General features: G+C 37.3%; 1 protein-coding gene across 2 annotated transcripts in view; it reads right to left on the bottom strand.

The window, feature by feature from the left end:
- Positions 1–1,910: 1,910 nt before the first annotated feature.
- LOC127618829 (membrane-associated guanylate kinase, WW and PDZ domain-containing protein 3-like) overlaps positions 1,911–19,467 on the bottom strand; it is a 214,547-nt gene continuing 196,990 nt past the window's right edge. For both annotated transcript variants that reach the window (XM_052091470.1, XM_052091471.1), the window contains 4 exons: positions 15,178–15,283; positions 13,991–14,128; positions 11,758–11,896; positions 1,911–4,731 (listed from right to left, as the gene is read on the bottom strand). In XM_052091470.1, coding sequence (XP_051947430.1) covers positions 3,953–4,731; positions 11,758–11,896; positions 13,991–14,128; positions 15,178–15,283 — 1,162 coding nt within the window. In that variant the 3' untranslated portion in view covers positions 1,911–3,952. The remainder of the gene's footprint in view (positions 4,732–11,757; positions 11,897–13,990; positions 14,129–15,177; positions 15,284–19,467) is intronic.

Below are 19,467 nucleotides of genomic sequence, written 5' to 3'. Positions count from 1 at the left end.
ACTCGAGTGCATTCCAAAAACACCAGGAAACGCACCCATTCATGGCATGACATTATTGCATAAGTCGGTGCTCCTGGAAGAGAGACTGATGAATGACGGTGCGAGAGGGGAAAAAAACAGCAGCTCTTTTAGTATAAAAGTAGCCTAAAGTAGCTACAGCACGGGTTTGGTTGAAGTAATATTCCGGGTTTAATACAAGTTAAGCTCAATGGACAGCATTTGTGGCATAATGTTAATTACCATAAAATTATTTCGACTCCTTTTACAAAAAACAAAAACGAGGTAACAGTGAGGCACTTACAATTGAAGTGAATGGTGCCAATTTTTGGAGGGTTTAAAGACAGAAATGTTAATCTTATAATTTTATAAAAGCAGTCAAATTAATTCTTCTGTTAAAACTATTGTAATATTTGAGCTGTAACGTTTAATTTTTATAGTCGTTTTAGGGTTTATTGATATTACATCACCATGGCAACAACAAAAAGTTGTAAAATTGGTTATAACTTCACACAGAAAAGATTAGTAAGTGATTTTATCACACTAAAATCACATTAAGATTCATATTGTTTATTATTTGTGGCTATACTTTTGAAACGGTGAATATTTGAATGTTTAGATTGACCCAAATTCACTTATGTTGTAAGTGCCTCTGAAACCTCGATTTTGAACTTTTTTAAGGAAAAAAAGGGACAAGGAAATATTAATAATGACTCAAATGCTGTCAATAGAGCTTAACTTATTTAACCCGCAATATTCCTTCAAAATGCTTATGTCATTTCCTTAAATTTCTCTTGTGATAACCACAATTTACTTTCAGAAAAAGATACTGTAATCCAAGTAAAAAAATATTTTCACGATAAGTGTTTTCTCTCTTGTTAAAATCCATTATAATGCATGGTTGCTTAAAACAGTGCCAAGACTACAACAAAGACATTGGCCCTGGAATGCCCATACTATTTATAACACATTATAAATGGTCTACCAACTTTGATCTTTATAAAATGGAAAAGGCTTAAGATTAGCTTAATTATGGGGAAGAAAATGCTTGACAGGAAAATATTGATTTGCTGATTGCAGTTGAGTTTTCTGGCAAAAAGATTTTAAATATTTTCAATAATCTTTCTATGTAAACATGCTCTAGGCAAACCTCTTTAAAGGGAAAGTTCACCCAAAATATTTTATTCTCTCATCATTTACGGACCCTCATGCCATCCCAGATGTGTATGACTTTCTTTCATCTGCTGAACACAAAGATTTTTAGAAGAATATTTCAGCTCTGTAGGTCCAAACAATGCAAGTGAATGAGTACCAAAATGTTTAAGTTCCAAAATGCAACTAAAGTCAGCATAAAAGTAATCCATAAGACTCCAGTGGTTTAATCCATGTCTTCTGAAGCGATCTGATTGGTGTGGGTAAGAAACAGATAAATATTTAACTTTTACCATCAATCTCTACTTTCACTTCTTTAGTTTTTGGTGATTTGCATTCTTCTTGCATATCACCACCTACTGGGGAGGGAGGATTTGTAGTGAAAACCAACTTGAATATTGAACTCGTATTTGGCTGGTTGAAAGTTGGCAATAGTTGTGCTGTCAAGCTTCTTTTTTTAACCTCTGAAATAGCCCGTCACGCCATGAACATTGCGTATTTAAGACACCGTGCAAAGTTAAAAACTGTAACCCTACTTTTAAAAATGTGTCTCCAGACAACATTTTGTGCCATTCCGTCTCACTGTTTCTATTTAACTATGTGAACGCCCCTCATGCAAGGAAACCAAATGCAGTATTGCTTTTATTTACTATTAGAAAATTAAGTCAAAAGCTCATCACACTTTTTTCCCATATATATTTTATCCACAGCCTTTAAGAAATATCAGAAATATAAAGTCCAATTAATCAATGGAGACAAGAAACATTTTCAGTAAATCTTTATTTATCAGTACATGAGCAGAATGTCATGATCATGTTATTTTAATTTACCTCTCTCTCTATATATATGTTCATACTCTCAATTACTTAAAAAAATAATGGAGTGATTTATATTTATATTTTTTCTTTTTCCCCTCACAAAGGCAGGTTTTATACAGGAGCTGTACATTGTATTTTTTATAAACATTTACAACTAACCACAATGTAGAGACCACAAGGCTTTTTTTGTGTGTAAGATAAAGCAATGCAAGGCCACAGTATTATACATACAACCTCACAACATGAGATGCAATAGAGAAACAAGCTACAAAAACCTGTGAGATTAATGATCAAGAAGCAATCATAAACTGTTTAAAAATATTTAAATTTTTCATCATGTCAACATAGAATCACCATTGTAGCGTGTGCAATGTTTGACTCATGTCTGCTCTGCCCATATGACTATAAGAGACTCACAATTTGCAAAAATACAGTTATGAAAAATAGATCAGATAACAAAAAGGACATTAGAAGCAATGGCTCACTACTCATCCTCATGTTGTTTCAAACCTGTACGACTTCCTTTCTTCAATGCTAGCCTCAGTCACCAATCACATTTTTTTCATCTTTTTTTCCCATAAAATAAAAGTGAATGGTGGCTGTCAGCCCCTAATATTCTACCTTCCACTAAGAAAGGAAGTCATATGGGTTTGGAATAACATGAGGGTGTGTAAATTATGACAGATTTCTTTTTAGGATGACTACACCTTATCCCTTATATAGTAATATCTATAGTTTGAATCGTTGTGCCAATTGTTTGAGACTTTAAGAAATGCATGAATGATGCTCACCATGTTTGATACACTTCATGAAAACACTGAACAGCGATTCTGGACACATGAGCCAAAGAGCTACATTTTCAATGGGTATAAGACAGCGTGTTCATTTAATAGGATTATCTGAAAGTTACAGATGTGCAAAGACACTTTAAGTCAAAATAAACTCCCAATATTGGGATCACAATGCAGTACAATTCATTTGATCGAGAAGTGAAAATATGAAAATTCGACTTAAAAGAATAGGAAAAATATATGCATGTTAGACTGAATAGTATGTAAAAATATATCTGCTTTTTTCTTAGTTCTGCTTTACCTTCTAATGATATGACTGAACACATGATCCCAAAATTTACACCCAAATGTACCCACCTTTCTAAATAGTTCACCAAGAATAACTGTTAAAGCTCTAACACTGTGAAAATATACATAACTTTAAACTGTTTGTTAGGAAGCCTTAAGTCTTATCAGCAAGCTGGAACACTAATAAGTGATCTGGCTCAGAATGGATATCTCTCTATACATGTACATGTTTATATTGTAATATTTCAATAAATTACATATAGGTCTTCATAAACACACAGGTAGTAAACAATATACTTAACCACAAGTGTCTGGTCTTTTCAAGATAGATATGTATTAAGCTTCGAAAATGATAAAAAAAAATTCACTGTAAAGCTGATTAATGCACAGGCTTCACACAAAGTGAACAAACTCTAGTCACTTGTTTGAACTGGATCTTGAGATCGTGAGGACAAAGAAGGTTGCATCATTAGAAATATGAAGTTCTAAGGGCATGCGATAAATCAAAGTTGGAGAGTTACGAATAATGAATGATAGACTGTACACAAGCCTTCACAGCAAAAAATCATCCTTCATATTTCCAGACATTACAAAGAAAACATCTTCATCATACCCAATAGGGGTTCACAGGACCAAGGAGACATTGACAAGTCTCTGTAGCTGCAGTCTGATTGGCACAAAACAAAACCGATGGCTGTTATAGTTGCTTGGACAAATGCACCATCTTTTCAGAACACTCAATAAAACAATTCATGTTATCAGTATAGATGCTATGTGTAGATAGGAACCATAAAAAAAAAAAAAAAGTTACACAGTGATTCACAAGTAGCCAGTTTTTAACCATCATAACTACACTGCCGATCCTGATGAGCCATAAGCACTACTGCCAACAAGATCCAATAAGGATTAGACTCCATGCACCGGAGGCTGAATCCTTGTAGAGCAGGGGACCTTCCATGGGCCTGGAGTTATAGGGGCTTTCTTGGTTGTAGGGTTCCCATTGTGAGAAGTCTCTTGAGGGGCACTGCTGGAAACCCTAGGATCACTCTTAAGTTCCTCTTCAGTTCTGCTCTCTTTCGGTTCCCTGTCTCTTCCTCTATGGTCCTTCCGGTTGAGGGTGCCACTTTCAGGCTGTAAGTGAGACCTCTGAGGTTCTGCTATCTTGTCTTTCTGGTATCTGTCATTGCCACCTCTTGTGACATCAGGCCTCATATCTCCTGTTTCTCTGTCCTTTCTGTGCATAGTGTCCTCGTCTTTGTGTCTCCGTCCATCAGTGCCCTTTTGAGGTACATCCTGTCTGATTCCAATGTCCTGCTCCTTCATAGTCTTCCTAGGGCTAGAGGATCGATCTCTCTCCCTATGACCAGAATAATCAGTATCCAGTTTTTTTGGACTGCGTGAGACATCCAATTTTCGAGGGCTAGCAAAATTGTCATTGTTGTCACGAGGCATGCTTGAATCACTCTTTCTAGTTTGGTGCTTGATGTCTCTGTAATGTTGGTGAAGTTGTCCAGGAAAAGCAGCCATCGGGTCAAGGAGCTCCTCAGGCATAGAGGTTTGGGCTGAAGAGGGGCTCATTTCAGTGGAGCGAGTGGTGGAGGATGGAGATGCTGGTGCTGACAGCTCACTTGATGCAGAATATCTTGGAGAGTTTGCAGATGGACTTGTCATCTTATCTTTACCACCTGAAAGAAATACAAAACACAATGACAAAGTGTCAGAGGACAGAAAAGTTAAAATAGGTTGCTAGTGCACAATTTAAACATGCAGGAAGTCCAGGATTGAGAATGCATCTAACTATGCAAGCCCAAGTTCATGCATTGTTGCGTGTCGGAGCGCAATTCTTCACACAATCCAAGTACAACTTACATTCTCAGTATTGCCACAACTTCTTTTTACAAGGGATCCATATTAGTGCAATTAAATATTAGTGTAATTTGTCATCTTCTATATGGGTTGCACCAACTGGTCGACTTCTCTGTTAGTTTTACCACTAGTGAACTTGTTAGGTCCAAGCGGACAGCTTAAATCCGATTTGTCCTTCTGTTTCATACCAATGCTGTAGGCTGCATGTAGTTATGGTGGTTACGGCGTAGCCTGCACCATAGGCTGACGTGCACCTGTTCAAAATGTTAACTGCGTGTCAACGCAGACCACAACAGCTATGATTGGTGCAATTTGCAATTTTTTTTTTTTTTTTTTTACATTACATATTTTAGCCAGCAGGTGATGGCAAAAGATCATTTTTGTGAGTAATATGACCCAGTTGATGAAGTGAATCCATGTCAGTCAGTGTTTACATACAGTACTCCATGATCACTCGTAATTCTACTAAAGCTAGGAAATAGCTTTAAGTGGCTTTAAACAAACAACTTCCACATTATGGCTCATCACAGCTGTGAGACACAACATACTGATTAATTACACAACGGATGCTGTTTAAAATAACGGAGGACATTGCGGTTTCTATAGTGATTGACTCTTGTACACCGGCTTCTGCGGAATAAGGAAAAATACCCCCGCATGGATGCTATTTTTCCACTGAGAAAGCTGATCTTGAGAAAGCTGATCTTCAGAAAGCTGACAGCATCTCTGCTTGGGAGTGGCAACAAGTGATTGCACATTCTCCATCTCTCTCTCTCTCACACACATTTCACCCCACACTTCCTGTAGTGAACTAACAATGAACAATTGCATGTTTTATTAACTATCATTAACAAAGATGAACAAATGCTGTAATATATTGTTAAATGTTTATTCATGATAACTAATGTATTTACTAATTTTAGCAAATGGAACCTTATTGTAAAGTGTTACTATTGCAAGTGTGGTAGTTATTCATTAATTTGATGATTTATTTTCAGCACAGAACATCAAAAGTATGCCAAAATATTTATTTATTATTATAATTTTTTTTAAATGACTCAAGAGCAAGTATACAGTATCTGTCTTTATTTTTTTGCTCCCTGCACTACAGGCAACATGTACTGTATAATAAATAATAAGTAGCCTACCTAAATTTCAACATGTTAATATAATTTGAGATTGTATTTAATGCAACAATAATAAAAAAAATAATAAAAAATAATCCTATTTATTTTACATTAAAAGTTACATTGCTATTGTTTATTTCTGACTGTATAACTAGTGTTTTGGCTGTGTTGCTGAATGCAGAACTATAAATACCAACCAACGTGTTGGCCACTATGTGGAGTTTACGCTGTAGGTTCAATGCAGAAGTATAAACCAGCCTTTATGGATCATACGTTTCAGCTGCCCTTGTTCTAAATGGTGATAGCAGAAGGAAAATTCCTCGGTCTACAAACTGCGTCCATTTTTTAAATGTATGAAAATCTATTTTTTTTATTATCCTAAAAAGTGTTTCTAAAGTGAATATGTACAACCCCAATTCCGAAAAAGTTGGGAGAGTATGAAAAATGCTAAAACAAAAAGGAGTGATTTAAAAAAAATATATATATTTTATGTTCTTCCCTTTTCTCCCCAATTTGGTATGGCCAATTCCAAATGCGCTCTAAGTCCTCATGGTGGCATAGTGACTCACCTCAATACTCACGACTCCAGGTGTGGAAGTGTCTTCACTTGCAGAGCTCTCCAGGCCCCATTCAAACTTTATATGATGTTTTACCTTGTTTTTTATGTACAGTAATAGTAAGACAGGGGCAATTTAAGATTAATACAATGTGCAACATGAGATGTCAGTTTTATATAAGGAGCCTTCAAAAACAGCCTAGTCCTTCAAAAGCAAGGATTGTAAGAGGCTTGTCAATTTGCCAACAGATGCTTCATCAAATAATCCAGACAAATTGGAAGGATTTTGGGCATTTAACCCTCTACCGTCAAAACATAGTATTGAAGGAATCTGGTCAAATCTCTGCGTAAAGGGCAAGATGAAAATCACTTCTGACTGTGTGTGACCTCAAATCCCTCAGACATTGCTGTCTAAAAATAATATCATACATTTGTAATAGATATCATGAACATGGACTTGGGATTACTTTAGTAAACCTTTGTTAGTTAACACCACTTGCTGCTGCATCCACAGATGCAAGCTTAGACTTTACTATGCAAAGCAGAAGCCCTACATCAACACTGTCCAGAAGCGCTGCCAACTTCTCTGGCTCGATCTCATCTTAGATGGAAAGTAGAAAAGTGGAACCGTGTTTTTTGGTCTGACGAGTCCACATTTCAAATAGTTTTTGAAAAACACAGTTGTCGTGTTCTCCGTGCTAAAGAGGAAAAGGACCATCCAAGCTGTTATTAGCATCAGGTCCAAAAGCCAGTGTCTGTATGGGCCAGGGGTGTGCCCATGACATGGGTAACTCGCACTTCTGTGAGGGCAGACAGATATGTACACATTTTGGAGCAACATATACTGCCATCCAGCACTGCCATTTCCAGGGACGTCCCTGCATTTTCCAGAAGGACAACTTCAAGCCACACAGTGCCCGGATTACAAGTACTAGGCTGTGTACTCAGGGACTTTGGGAGCTAGACTGGCCTGCCTGTTGTCCTGAACTGTCTCCAATTGAGAATGTGAGATGCATACAGTGCCTTCGTTCCTGTGCTAACCAACTGGCCCCCGTCTTCACACAGATCTTCAATAGATCACTGGAGCAGTGTGTAGTCCCATGCTGCTTCAAATGCACAATTATTATCCCTGTCCCTAAGAAACCAAAAATCACAGGACTTAATGACTACAGACCTATCGCCCTGACATCTGTGGTCATGAAGTCATTTGAGAGACTGGTGTTGGCCCACCTGAAGGACATCACTGGACCCTTTCTAGATCCCCTTCAATTTGCTTATCGAGCAAACAGGTCTGTGGATGATGCAGTCAACATGGGATCGCATCAAGTCCTGCAACATCTGGACAGTCCGGAGACATACGCAAGGATCCTTTTTGTGGACTTCAGCTCGGCTTTCAACACCATCATCCCAGCTATTCTACGGACTAAGTTAAACCAACTCCCTGTTCCCATGTCTATCTGTCAGTGGATTACCAGCTTTCTGACAGACAGGCAGCAGCTTGTAAGACAGGGAAAATTCACTTCCACCACCTGTACCATCAGCACTGGTGCCCCCCAGGGATGTGTGCTCTCCCCACTACTCTTCTCCCTCTACACCAATGACTGCACCACCAAGGATCCCTCTGTCAAGCTCCTGAAGTTTGCAGATGACACCACTGTAATCAGCCTCATCCGAGATGACGATGAGTCTGCATATAGAAAGGAGGTTGAACGGCTGGCTGGCTGGTGCAGTCAAAACAACCTGGAGCTGAACACAATCAAAACGGTGGAGATGATTGTGGACTTTAGGAGGAACATCCCAACATTGTCCCCCCTCACCATTCTAAACAGCACTATGGCAGCAGTGGTGTCATTCAGGTTCCTGGGCACTGCCATCTCACAGGACCTGAAGTGGGAGATACACATCGACTCCATTGTGAAAAAGGTCCAGCAGAGGTTGTACTTCCTTCGCCAGCTGAGGAAGTTCAACCTGCCACAGGCGCTGCTGATAAAGTTCTACTCAGCAGTCATTGAGTCTGTCCTCTGCACTTCAATAACTGTCTGGTTCAGCTATAAAATCAAACATCAGAAGACTACAGAGGATAGTTCAGACTCCTGAGAGGATTATTGGTATGTACGTATATGTAGAATTATTTATTTTTATTATTCTTTTTTTTTTTTTTATCATCTATGTCTTGCTGCTGTTTTTGTATTGTTGTACACTGGAAGCTCCTGTCACCAAGACAAATTCCTTCTATGTGTAAGCATACTTGGCAATAAAGCTGATTCTGATTCTGAAGCACACAATATGTCAACCAAGACCCTGTACAATTGTGAAGCTGAAGACCTGCATGATCGATAAATGGGGGAAAATACCACTTTCTAATCTTACAAACTTGTTTCACATGAAAGACAAAATTCTTGCAAAGTGCCCTGAAACTAATCTAGAATCCATAAGGGCATAGCTGTTTTTGCTTCTTTTATGGCAAATTGACATGCTATGGTTTAAATGGTTTTCTTTCTATGTAGCTTTCAAAAAGACGGACATCATTTGGAATGATCTGTCAGTGTTTTTTAAAATGTGGAAAATAGTAGAAAAATGTAGGGTAACAAAGCCTCCAAGCATTTACATAAGGTAAACATTGACCCACAGAGAAACTTACTACTAGGCTCCTTTTCTTGTCGGTTAGTCGACTAGTAAAAATGAGTAGCTGTGCAAGCCCCAGTCTTCTATGGTCATTTTTCTCTTTCAGATCAACTACTGTCATGACGAAGCAACAGTTTGAGAGAGAATCTTGCTGAGCAAGTTAAATTGTACACATTTATAGCTACAGTAGCTGACTGAATAATAACACATACATTTTAATGGTACAGGAATTTGAAGCTAACTCCATTGCCCCCTGGAGTTCTGAAATTTGTTAAATGTGCAATCAGACAACACACTTGCAATGCGATGAACAAGCATTCAAAAGAGTACTCATAGAGAGTATGTTTATGGGCTTATATACAAACTTAAACATTTAATTTTCAACAGTGTGAATTGGATTTCGTAAATCTACAGAATATGACTCGGTTTTGGTGCTGCTTCTCCTTTATGACTTGACTGTAAACGCCCACAATTATGATTGGCTTGTGGGATCAGTTAGACTGTAAGGTGCGTGATAAGTACCCAACAAGACATAAGCTACAACAAGGCTACTGGAAGTGTAAAGGAGTGGAGTATCTGGACAAACTGATAGCTAGAATACCAAGATCTGCAAAACTGTCATGCTGCATGTGGAGGATTCTTTGATGAGAACTCTGAAACAGTTTAAGAAATTCTGAAAAAAAAAAAAAATATCTAATTGTAATAGTAAATATTCACATTAATGTCCTGACTATACATTGTGATCAGTTGAATGTCACTTTGGTGAATATATGTACCAATTTCTTTCCATAAGAGCAAAATCTGTACATTATTCCAAATACAATGTGGAGGATGTAGTGAACCAGTTGTTTTGTCAGCTTGGTTTCAACAAATGCTCTTTTTGCAGTGAGGAGGAAGTTTTAAGTTTTGAAACTAGCAGTATGTTTTTATAGTACAGTGACCTCTTATATGTCATGATCCCTTTAAATGAGAGCGTTAGACCCAGAATGGCAAAGTTTTAATTTACTCCCAAGATAAGAGAAGTCAAATTTTGAGGTCTTTTGTCAGACGAGAGAGTAAGAAGTTGGTGGCTCCTGACATGGGCTTCAGTTTCTCTAAGATTATATTCAAAGGGGTTCTTTTTTTGTAGTTATAGATAGAGACTTTGTCACTTACTAACTGTACTGATGTCTGGACACAAGAAATATATGTAGCAACACATGTTACCCACAGTGAATATCATACCACACAGTTGGGTCAGTGCACTGTATATATCAAGCTACAGTATATATGATCATGGAAACTGATATCTATGTTGGAACTGTGATTGTTTGTAATTATTGTTCAATGTACTTATGGAAATTTTAAAGCTAAATTATTCAGTTTAAAGCTGGTGTATGTAATTTCTGCACCACTAGAATAATCAAATTGTTTTCAAACAGATTGCCAAAAAAAAGTCCTGCCCCAATCTCAAACCATTGCTCAAGTCAATATCGGTGTGTCGGGCTGGACAGTCAGAACAATTAAACAGTTGAAAGTTTCAAAAGCACCACAGTTTTAGGTGAAATCAACCTTCAAATGGCTTACTTATAGTTGACTCTGCATGTTGATGAAAATCTTTACATGGAAAAATTACACACATCAGCTTTAAGGCAAAGGAAAGGCAGAACTGCACAAAAGAGAAAAAGCATAGAGGAGGAAAGCAAAGTTTACCAAAGTTATTAGGGACAGACCAAGAAAAGCAGAGAAGCCTTTAGTGATGCTCTGGTTTCATTTGGAAGCACAGTGTGGAGGAGGAAGTGTTCAGACCTAAATGAGGAAAAGGGGGAGGTGCATAGACCAGTGCCCAGACGGAAAGAAAGAAAAACAGAAATAGAGAGAGAGAGATGTAAAAGTGACAGTATTTCTGAAAGGGTGATGCATGAAGATAGGAAGAACTGACATAACATGCATATGTCTCCAAACACCCCTATCACTCAAATAATAACCTCTTTATCTGAGCATGGCTTTCAAATCAACACATTTTCCTATTTTATTTTATTTTTGGAATTAGCACATTTGCATGCAATATTTAGATGTTTAGTGTATAGGTATGATGATGATTGCATTCTCTAAATAAATCAACTATTGTTGTTTTATGAGTCTCCTTTGTATTGGCTAGTAATTTCGGGGTGGATATCAACAGTATTTTTTAACATGAGTTATAGGAGTTATAGGTAGCATAAATGGCTATTGGAAGTACCTTTAAAAATCACTCTGCACAGAAAAGGTAAATGGCACATTACATTTTCAGTGGCTGTCAAAACTAAACCGGTAGAAAACGAAAATGTATTTGGTTTTCAAAGGGGAATGTGCAGGCTTGAGGGAACTGATTTTTCATGGTTTATGAAGCATACAGAATTCAAATGAGAGCTTCTGCACACCTGAACAGATTTAAAGAGCCGGTTTGATATTGAGATCATATCTCAGTTTTGTCTTTTATTTGTCTCTAATACTTTTATTATTTGCAGTTAGTCTGTGTGATTATCTCTGAGTGGTCAGAAGTTATATAGACTCACTATGATCAGGCACTAGGCCCAGTCCAGGCCTCAAAAGCAGCAGCACTTTATTGCCTCCTGCCTGGATGAGATCAATGGCCCGCGTGTGTGTAATGCCCTGTGTGGGTTCACCGTTGATCTCCACTATTTGATCTCCAACCTGCGAGGCCACAAATACAAACACGCATACAAAGTCATCAGTAATTTCTAGAAGAACAGATTCTCTTAAGAGTAAGAACAGTAAAGTAGCATGCATGTGCTGTTACAATTCTCTTGTAGTAGTGTGCACATTATTAAAGAGATATTAAAATGGACTGGACATGGACTGAATATTTATGAAATGGTACTTTTCTAGTAGTATAACATAATAATGTATTAAAATCATTAAAAACAAATAATGAAAATTCAATTACATCTTGTAATATAAAACAATATTACATTACAATTACAATAAATTAAAACAAATGAAATAACTAAATAAACATGCACACAGACAGATTTGTGAATCTTTGACCGCTTGATACATTTCACAGGCTGTTTTTAAAAGACGTGGTGTAAAGTTACAACTCTGAAGAGGAGAAGCAATTCTCTTTCATTCAACTGCTGCCTCTTATTGTTTTGAGCACAAGCACATCATGGATGTGTCCTTTCGCCCATCTGCGCCATTTTTAATTGTTGGTGTATGAAAACATAAGCTGGATGGACGTCTTTGACTGTTTAGATGCATTTCCGGTGATGTGCATGTCAGTGCAAGATGATACTGGAAACTGGATGTGGATGTGTCTTCAGCTTATTTCAGTATGTATTGTACAGTATGTTTTTTCAGCTCATATCAATGTGGATTGTTTATGAACCAGTCATAATACAATTCAAGCTTTGCAAAGGAACTGTTATTGAAGGATGGGGCAGTTAATAGCACTTGGACCGATCAAAAATGTAAGTAAAATGTTCCATTCATGAATATTTCAAATGTCATGACTGTTTGAAAGTTTATGGTGCTAACATTCTGTTTACACCGGGCGCTTCCGTTGACGTGACACAATGGCTTGAGGATGTCTACATCGAGAGCGTCAACACAAACTTTCTAAACCTATTATTGAAGTTATTGGCAGTAGTAGCGCAAAAAGGAACAGGACATCTGTTTACTGTCGGTGCAACATGATGTACCAAAACGGACACTTCCTTGATAGACAGCATCATTGATAATAATGGGTTCTATTGCTTTTGATGCAACATGACTCTCGCGACCGGTGTGAGTGTTAACAGTTTTGATTGAGATTAACAGTTTAATATATTCAGATGCAATGTGTTGGATGTGTGTTATGTGTCACTCCTGAAATGAGGGGCGGCTGTGGCTCAGGTGGTAGAGCGGGTCGGCTGCTAATCGCAGGGTTGGTGGTTCGAATCCCACACGACTCCACATGCCAAAGTGTCCTTGGGCAAGACACTGAACCCCAAGTTGCTCCCAATGGTAGGTTAGCGCCTTGCATGGCAGCTCTGCCGCCATTGGTGTATGAATGTGTTTGTGAATGGGTGATTGGGACACAGTGTAAAGCGCTTTGGTAACCTCTGAGGTTAGAAAAAAGCGCTATATAAGTGCAGACCATTTACCAATGTAGTTTTCCAATGTTGAAAAGCTTGTAAATTCTCTTAAAATGGCTGAATTTGAGGGGCTGCACACTGTTAGCCAATCAGAACAGTGGGCGTTTACGTTGAAATATAAGGATGCGCTTAGGTTTCAGACAGATGTCCAGACACAGGGTGGGAAATGATCATATATTACTAAATTAAGAATGTTATGATGCAAAAATGTTTACTAACATTATCAGTGGACCACACGGAAGATAAAAAACTATTTAAAAAAGATAATTTCTTGACCTTTAAGGGTCATATACTTTTGTAGGTATTTTGTAAAATATCATGTACAGACAGCTGGTCATAACATCAACTATCGATGATTTACTGACTGTATATATTACTGCTAATTTCATGGCTAACTAATTAACTAACTAAAAAATACAATTAAAAATAGACATTGATTTAAAATTTCGTTTTATTAAGTGACAAGAAAGAGACCTGGGAGTGATCCGAGAGACATGAAACTAGCACAGTTAGGAAATTGGTTGCCTGGAACAACGGTCAATGATATAAAAATATCTGACCACAGAATAACAAAATTTACCAATTAGAAACATGTATTCCAGAGGGCTGTGTAATGAGTGCCAATGCACGTGGCAGTGTTGTGAGAACTCACGTGTATCCTGCCATCTTTCAGTGCAGGGCCATCCTCGGCAAGTCTGAGGATGAAGAGACCCATGTTATATTCTTTCCCTCCCCGCAGACTGAAGCCAAAACCTCTAGGCCCTCTCTCTAACTCTACAGGGTAACAGCCCTGGGAAACATGAGAGAATACAAAACAATGTACATTTCAGGACTCATTAAAATCTACTTGTTCACATTCCATATATTTTTGCTGCAAGCGAGTCACTAAACTATGCAAATATATTGTAAACACATTCTCTTGCTTTCACATAAAACACCAGAATGTTTCGTATCATTCTGTAAAGAGTGAAAATTCAAACTATTCCATTACACCCATCTACACAAATGATATTTTCTGCTTTATTTTGCATAAATTAGTCATAGAAATTCTAAATCTGACTTAAGTCCTTCACTGGTATCCCAGGTGCCTTACAACTTGGTTTCTAACCGAGAGTTGGACAGTGTCCCGTCCTTTTTGGAAGTTCTCACTCTTGATATTTTATGATTCCTTGTACATCCTACCTAACATGAATACATTAACTCTGGTTCTTATCTGATTTCTCATATATTATATATGCTGTGCAGCATTAACTCAGACATACTCCAGTTTCTACTTTCCTTCGTATATTGATTTACATTCCCAATCAGATGCAACATTGGGAGACTCAACTCAACAAAATTACATCACATCCCAAAATACTTGTTTACTTCAATCTGATTTGTTTAAATCTTATTGTAAGGCAAAAAGTCCATGTTTTAATGAGATTAAATAAGGGGACAATTTCTGTTTAGGTTAGTCATAGCATTAAAATGTCAGTATAATAAAACAGCTACAAAACCAGACCTAGCTGGTCCTAGTTCCTTAGTTCACAGCCAAGTATAATTTTCCAGACAATATAACATCATCTCAGAAAGACATTTTGTTTATAAACATTTCCTAAATTTGTATTAAAAATGTCTTCAATTTCACAGCTTGTAAAGTTACAGTACAGTACGAAACCTTAAGGTAACAAATGTTCCCATCTCAAAAAGTTCTAGAATTTAATTTAACCTTGATCAGACGTGGGCTGCATAAAAATAAGCCACTAAAGAGAGTTGCATAACAATCTTTGAACTCTATTACTGCAAATGTAACAGGAATTATTGCTCAGAGAACTGCTGCTGTCATGTAAATCTCACCTGCTTTGGCCCTGAAGTGATGACAGTCCCCATCTCACTCTGGGAAAGAGATTTGTACTCTGATCGGGCCATGTTGTCTTTCCTCTCCTCTGTCTCCACGCCATTCCTACATCACCACAAAAATAAACATTGCTTTAGGCATAGGCGGAGCGTGTGTAAGGCTAGGGAAGGCTTAGCCTTCCCCTGGCCACGGACTTGAGACTAGCAATATACAATTCGAAAGTGAAAATGTATCCCTCAAAAGCAGCCTGCCTGCTACTACTAGTTGCTTTTATAGAGAAAAGCTGCCCATAATTGCTGGTCTAGGATCAGTTTCCTCCACTCCAAAACCAAATGATAAGCGCGGCTGAGCTGGCTCAGCTGTGGTCTGTGGAAAGCGTAAATTGCATGCATCAACGCATATGATGCCAGGTCTAAACGCAGGATTTTGCTGCATTAGGTAAGGCAGTGTTTATTTATATTGGCTGATTATTATTTAGTACTCATTGCTTTTTTGCTAAAACATTGTTTTTGCTAACAGTTTGTAAACGTAGTCGCGTTAATAACAAATTAGTTAACGGGAGCGTTTATACTGGGACGTTTAAGTTGTTGCTAGGCGACACGTTGATTAAAACCTACAAAAATCGATTTAAATGCATCAAGGGGAAGCGCACATCTTAGCCTTGCCCTGGAGTTGGTTCACCCTCCGCCTATGGCTTTAGGGCATAAAATGAAACAGACATGAGTAAAAATGACACAATGATTTGGGTGAACCATACCTTTGATAATAATTACTTTGCTTACTTTTCTACAATAAATAACTTTTCAAATGTGTTGGGTCACCACTTTATGTGCAATGTAAAATCTGGGTCCAGAAGTGGCGAGTCAATGGCCCAATGGCCATTACTTTAAACAGCACATCTAACAGATTTTATTTTGGAAGAATGTGCAGTTCAGACATTAAAATGTAATTCCTACAAAAAAAGGCTAAGGGCCTCTCTTTTGCATTCTAGACCCCGATGGACTTGAACTTAAGCATGAGAAAAAGCTTTGATACTGGGAACCTTCTTATTTCAGCCCTACTGACAAGAATGACCTAAACGATTAACTTTGGATTAAAATGAAAAGAGGGGTGGTGAGCTGTCTTGACAGGAGAGAAATGGAGAGAGATAATCGAAAATGGAAGGATGTAGAAGAGTGTATTTGAGAGGGCTAGGGAACTATTTCTTCCATGTATAAGAGGACAACTTTTGACATTATCACACAGGACATGTCGCTGCATTCAAAAACAGCAGAGTGGAACACAATATAGTGGTTTCAAAATAAATTTTTCAAAGTTGAACTTTGACTTTTAAATTACTTTTTACATTTAACTTGACACAGAGCTTAAAAAAATATGGCACTCATTGCACAAGACTCTGAACCCCCCCGCCCCCCAGTGTAACGCGACACAAAACACTTTAGATGTCTGAAACATGAATACGTAGACCAATATTTATGAAAATAAGACAGATGCAAGAATGCATTCTGTATGAATAGCCCCTAAAAGTGTACTGTCTGACAGTTTGTGAATACTTTAAAGTGATGAGTTATATTAGCTGTTCGAGAACTTCAGCCAGAGTAGAATTAGACACAACCCATTATGACAGAGATGTAATCAGCTGGAGAGAGCAGCATGTCATCTTAGTCAGTACGTTTAGATGCACTTCAAAAGTTTGATTTCAGTCAGACTAATACAATAATCTGTCTTTTTAAAATGTCATGTAAAAACTAAGGATTTTTGCAAAGTCAAACTAACAGACCTACAGTATATAATGTGATTGGAGCTCAGCATCATCCAGCACGTAAATCGGACCACAATTGGCCTCGGCATTGCGCTCATAGTAAAATAGCATTCTCGCATAAAATAAGCCAAATATGGTGTTAAACTTGAATGAACTGCTACCAAGCTCTCATCTTACTGCTGCCCTCTGACAGTGCAAACTGACTGACAGGCAGATTTTTTTTAATGAATTTTATTGGTTTAATTTATTTTTTGTTTTTGTTTTGTTTTAGTCATAGTTTTAGTCTTTTGTAAAAAATAAAAATAAAAGTCCTTTAAATTGTCAATAATTCATCATATTATTAAGTTTTGTCAGTTTTACTTTGACAAAATTGGCATATACACTGCCTGGCCAAAAAAAAGTTGCATACTCTAATATTTAATTTGACTACCTTTAGCTTTGATTACGAGGCGCATTCATCGTGGCATAGTTTTGACATCCTTATACAATGTTACAACATTTATTTCCAACCAAAGTTGCATTGATTTTTGGCCGTGATCTTGTATTGATGACGGGACAGACGAACCACTCCATAAAGCCTTCTCGAGCACATCCCATAGACTTTCAGTGGGGTTAAGGTCAGGACTCTGTGGTGGCCAATTCATGTGTTAAAATGATTCCTCATGCTCCCTGAACCTCTCGGTCACAATTTGAGCATGATGAATCTTGGCATTGTCATCCTGCAATATGCCCATGACATTAGGGAAGAAAAAAAATCCATTGATGGGATAACCTGGTCATTCGGTACATTCAGGTAGTCAGCTGATTTCATTTTATTGCCGCATAAAGTTGCTGACCCTAGACCTGACCAATTGAAGTAACCCCAGATCATAACACTGCCTCCACAGGCTTGTACACTAAGGCACAAAGCATGAAGGGTGCCTCGCTTCATGAGCTTCCCTTCTTACCCTGAAGCACACATCACATTGGAATAAGGTAAATCTGTACTCATCAGACCACATAACCCTTTTCCATTGGTCCACAGTCCAATCATTATGCTCCTTAGCAAATTAAATGTTTTTCAGATTAGCCCTACTAACAAGTGGCTTTCTTGTGGTCACACAGCTGTTTAATCCCAATTCTGTAAATTCTCGTCACATTGTGCGTGTGGAAATTTTCTTACTTTCACTACTCAACATTGCTGTGAGTTCTACTGTCGATTTATTACAATGTAACTTCAAGCGTTTTAGTGATCTCCGATCACAATTAAGAATAATTTTTCTGACCACATTTCTTCCACGAAGCTGACGGTTCTCCACTATCCTTCCAGGTATTAATAATGTATTGGACAGTTCTTAACACAATTCCAGTGATTTCAGCAAACTTCTTAGTTGTTTTCTTTGCTTGATGCAGGCCAATAATTTGTCCCTTCTGAATCACATTGACATCTTTTCCACGACCACAGGATACACATTCTGACATTGTTGTTTGAAGAAACGAGAAGCTAAACACTGCATCAGTTAGGGTTAAATTAATTGTTGCCAGCTGAAACATATTAATCACTGCATTAATTATCCAATCATAAGCTCTTAAATATCTGCTTACTTAAATCTAAACAGCAACTTCTTTTTTTTTGCCAGGCAGTGTAATTTTAGTCAATGAAAATAAAATATTTTAGTTGATGAAATTGTGCAAAATAAGAAAAACACCAGTCAGACTGTAGCAGACCAAACTTTAATCAAATATTTAGAAATTATTAAACATGTTTCAACTATATAAAAGATTAAAAAAATACAACTGTCCTTATTTTAAAAACCTGAGTTCCTGAAATAATAGCATACAATAATTAATATACTGGCGTATTAGCTACCTTTCAAGATCTAAATTCTTCATGTTTTAGAGACTGTTATTTATTTTCCATGTTTTAGCCAGTTTAGGATATTGCATTGTGTGTTGCACGTTTTTAACAGAACTTTTTTTTTTTTTTACAGTGCAAGTAATGCATTCTAGCATGTAACTTAGTTCAAGTTCACATGTCCATTGTCTGTGCAGATTGTAAATTGTAATATTACATATACTGTTGTGAAAATAGTGATTAATCTCTTATAAATAGGATGCATTTGCAGGAGGTAAATATCCATTTGTAAAGCGGTTAATTTAGCTGGTGTTCAACTGTTCATGCGGCTCAAGCGGGAAAATAAACAAATACTGGATTATTGGATAATATAAATCAAATCAATTCTTTGTAGATGTTTCTTCTGAAATTTTTTTTCTTTATATGTTTCTTCTGTTTGTGTACTGTTAATATCTTGCAGTGTTATATTTTTCTCATCATATTTTTGCCAACAGTATGTTTTAATAAAAATGTCATGATGCATCTTTAAAGCCTTGTCTCTGTTATTGTTGAGAAAATAAAAATAAAAAAAATATCAACGAACAGTAGTTTGTTGAAAAGATTAATACTGGACCACGGCCCCAAAAATGCTTACAGCTCCTTTAGCCAAAATGTGAAAATTTAAGCATTTCTAAAAATAAAATGACTTTGAAA

The sequence above is a fragment of the Xyrauchen texanus genome, chromosome 25 (genome assembly GCF_025860055.1).
Source record: "Xyrauchen texanus isolate HMW12.3.18 chromosome 25, RBS_HiC_50CHRs, whole genome shotgun sequence".
Taxonomy (NCBI): Eukaryota; Metazoa; Chordata; class Actinopteri; order Cypriniformes; family Catostomidae; genus Xyrauchen; species Xyrauchen texanus.
Note: the sequence above shows the minus strand (reverse complement) of the source record. Positions and strands in the feature narration are given on the sequence as shown.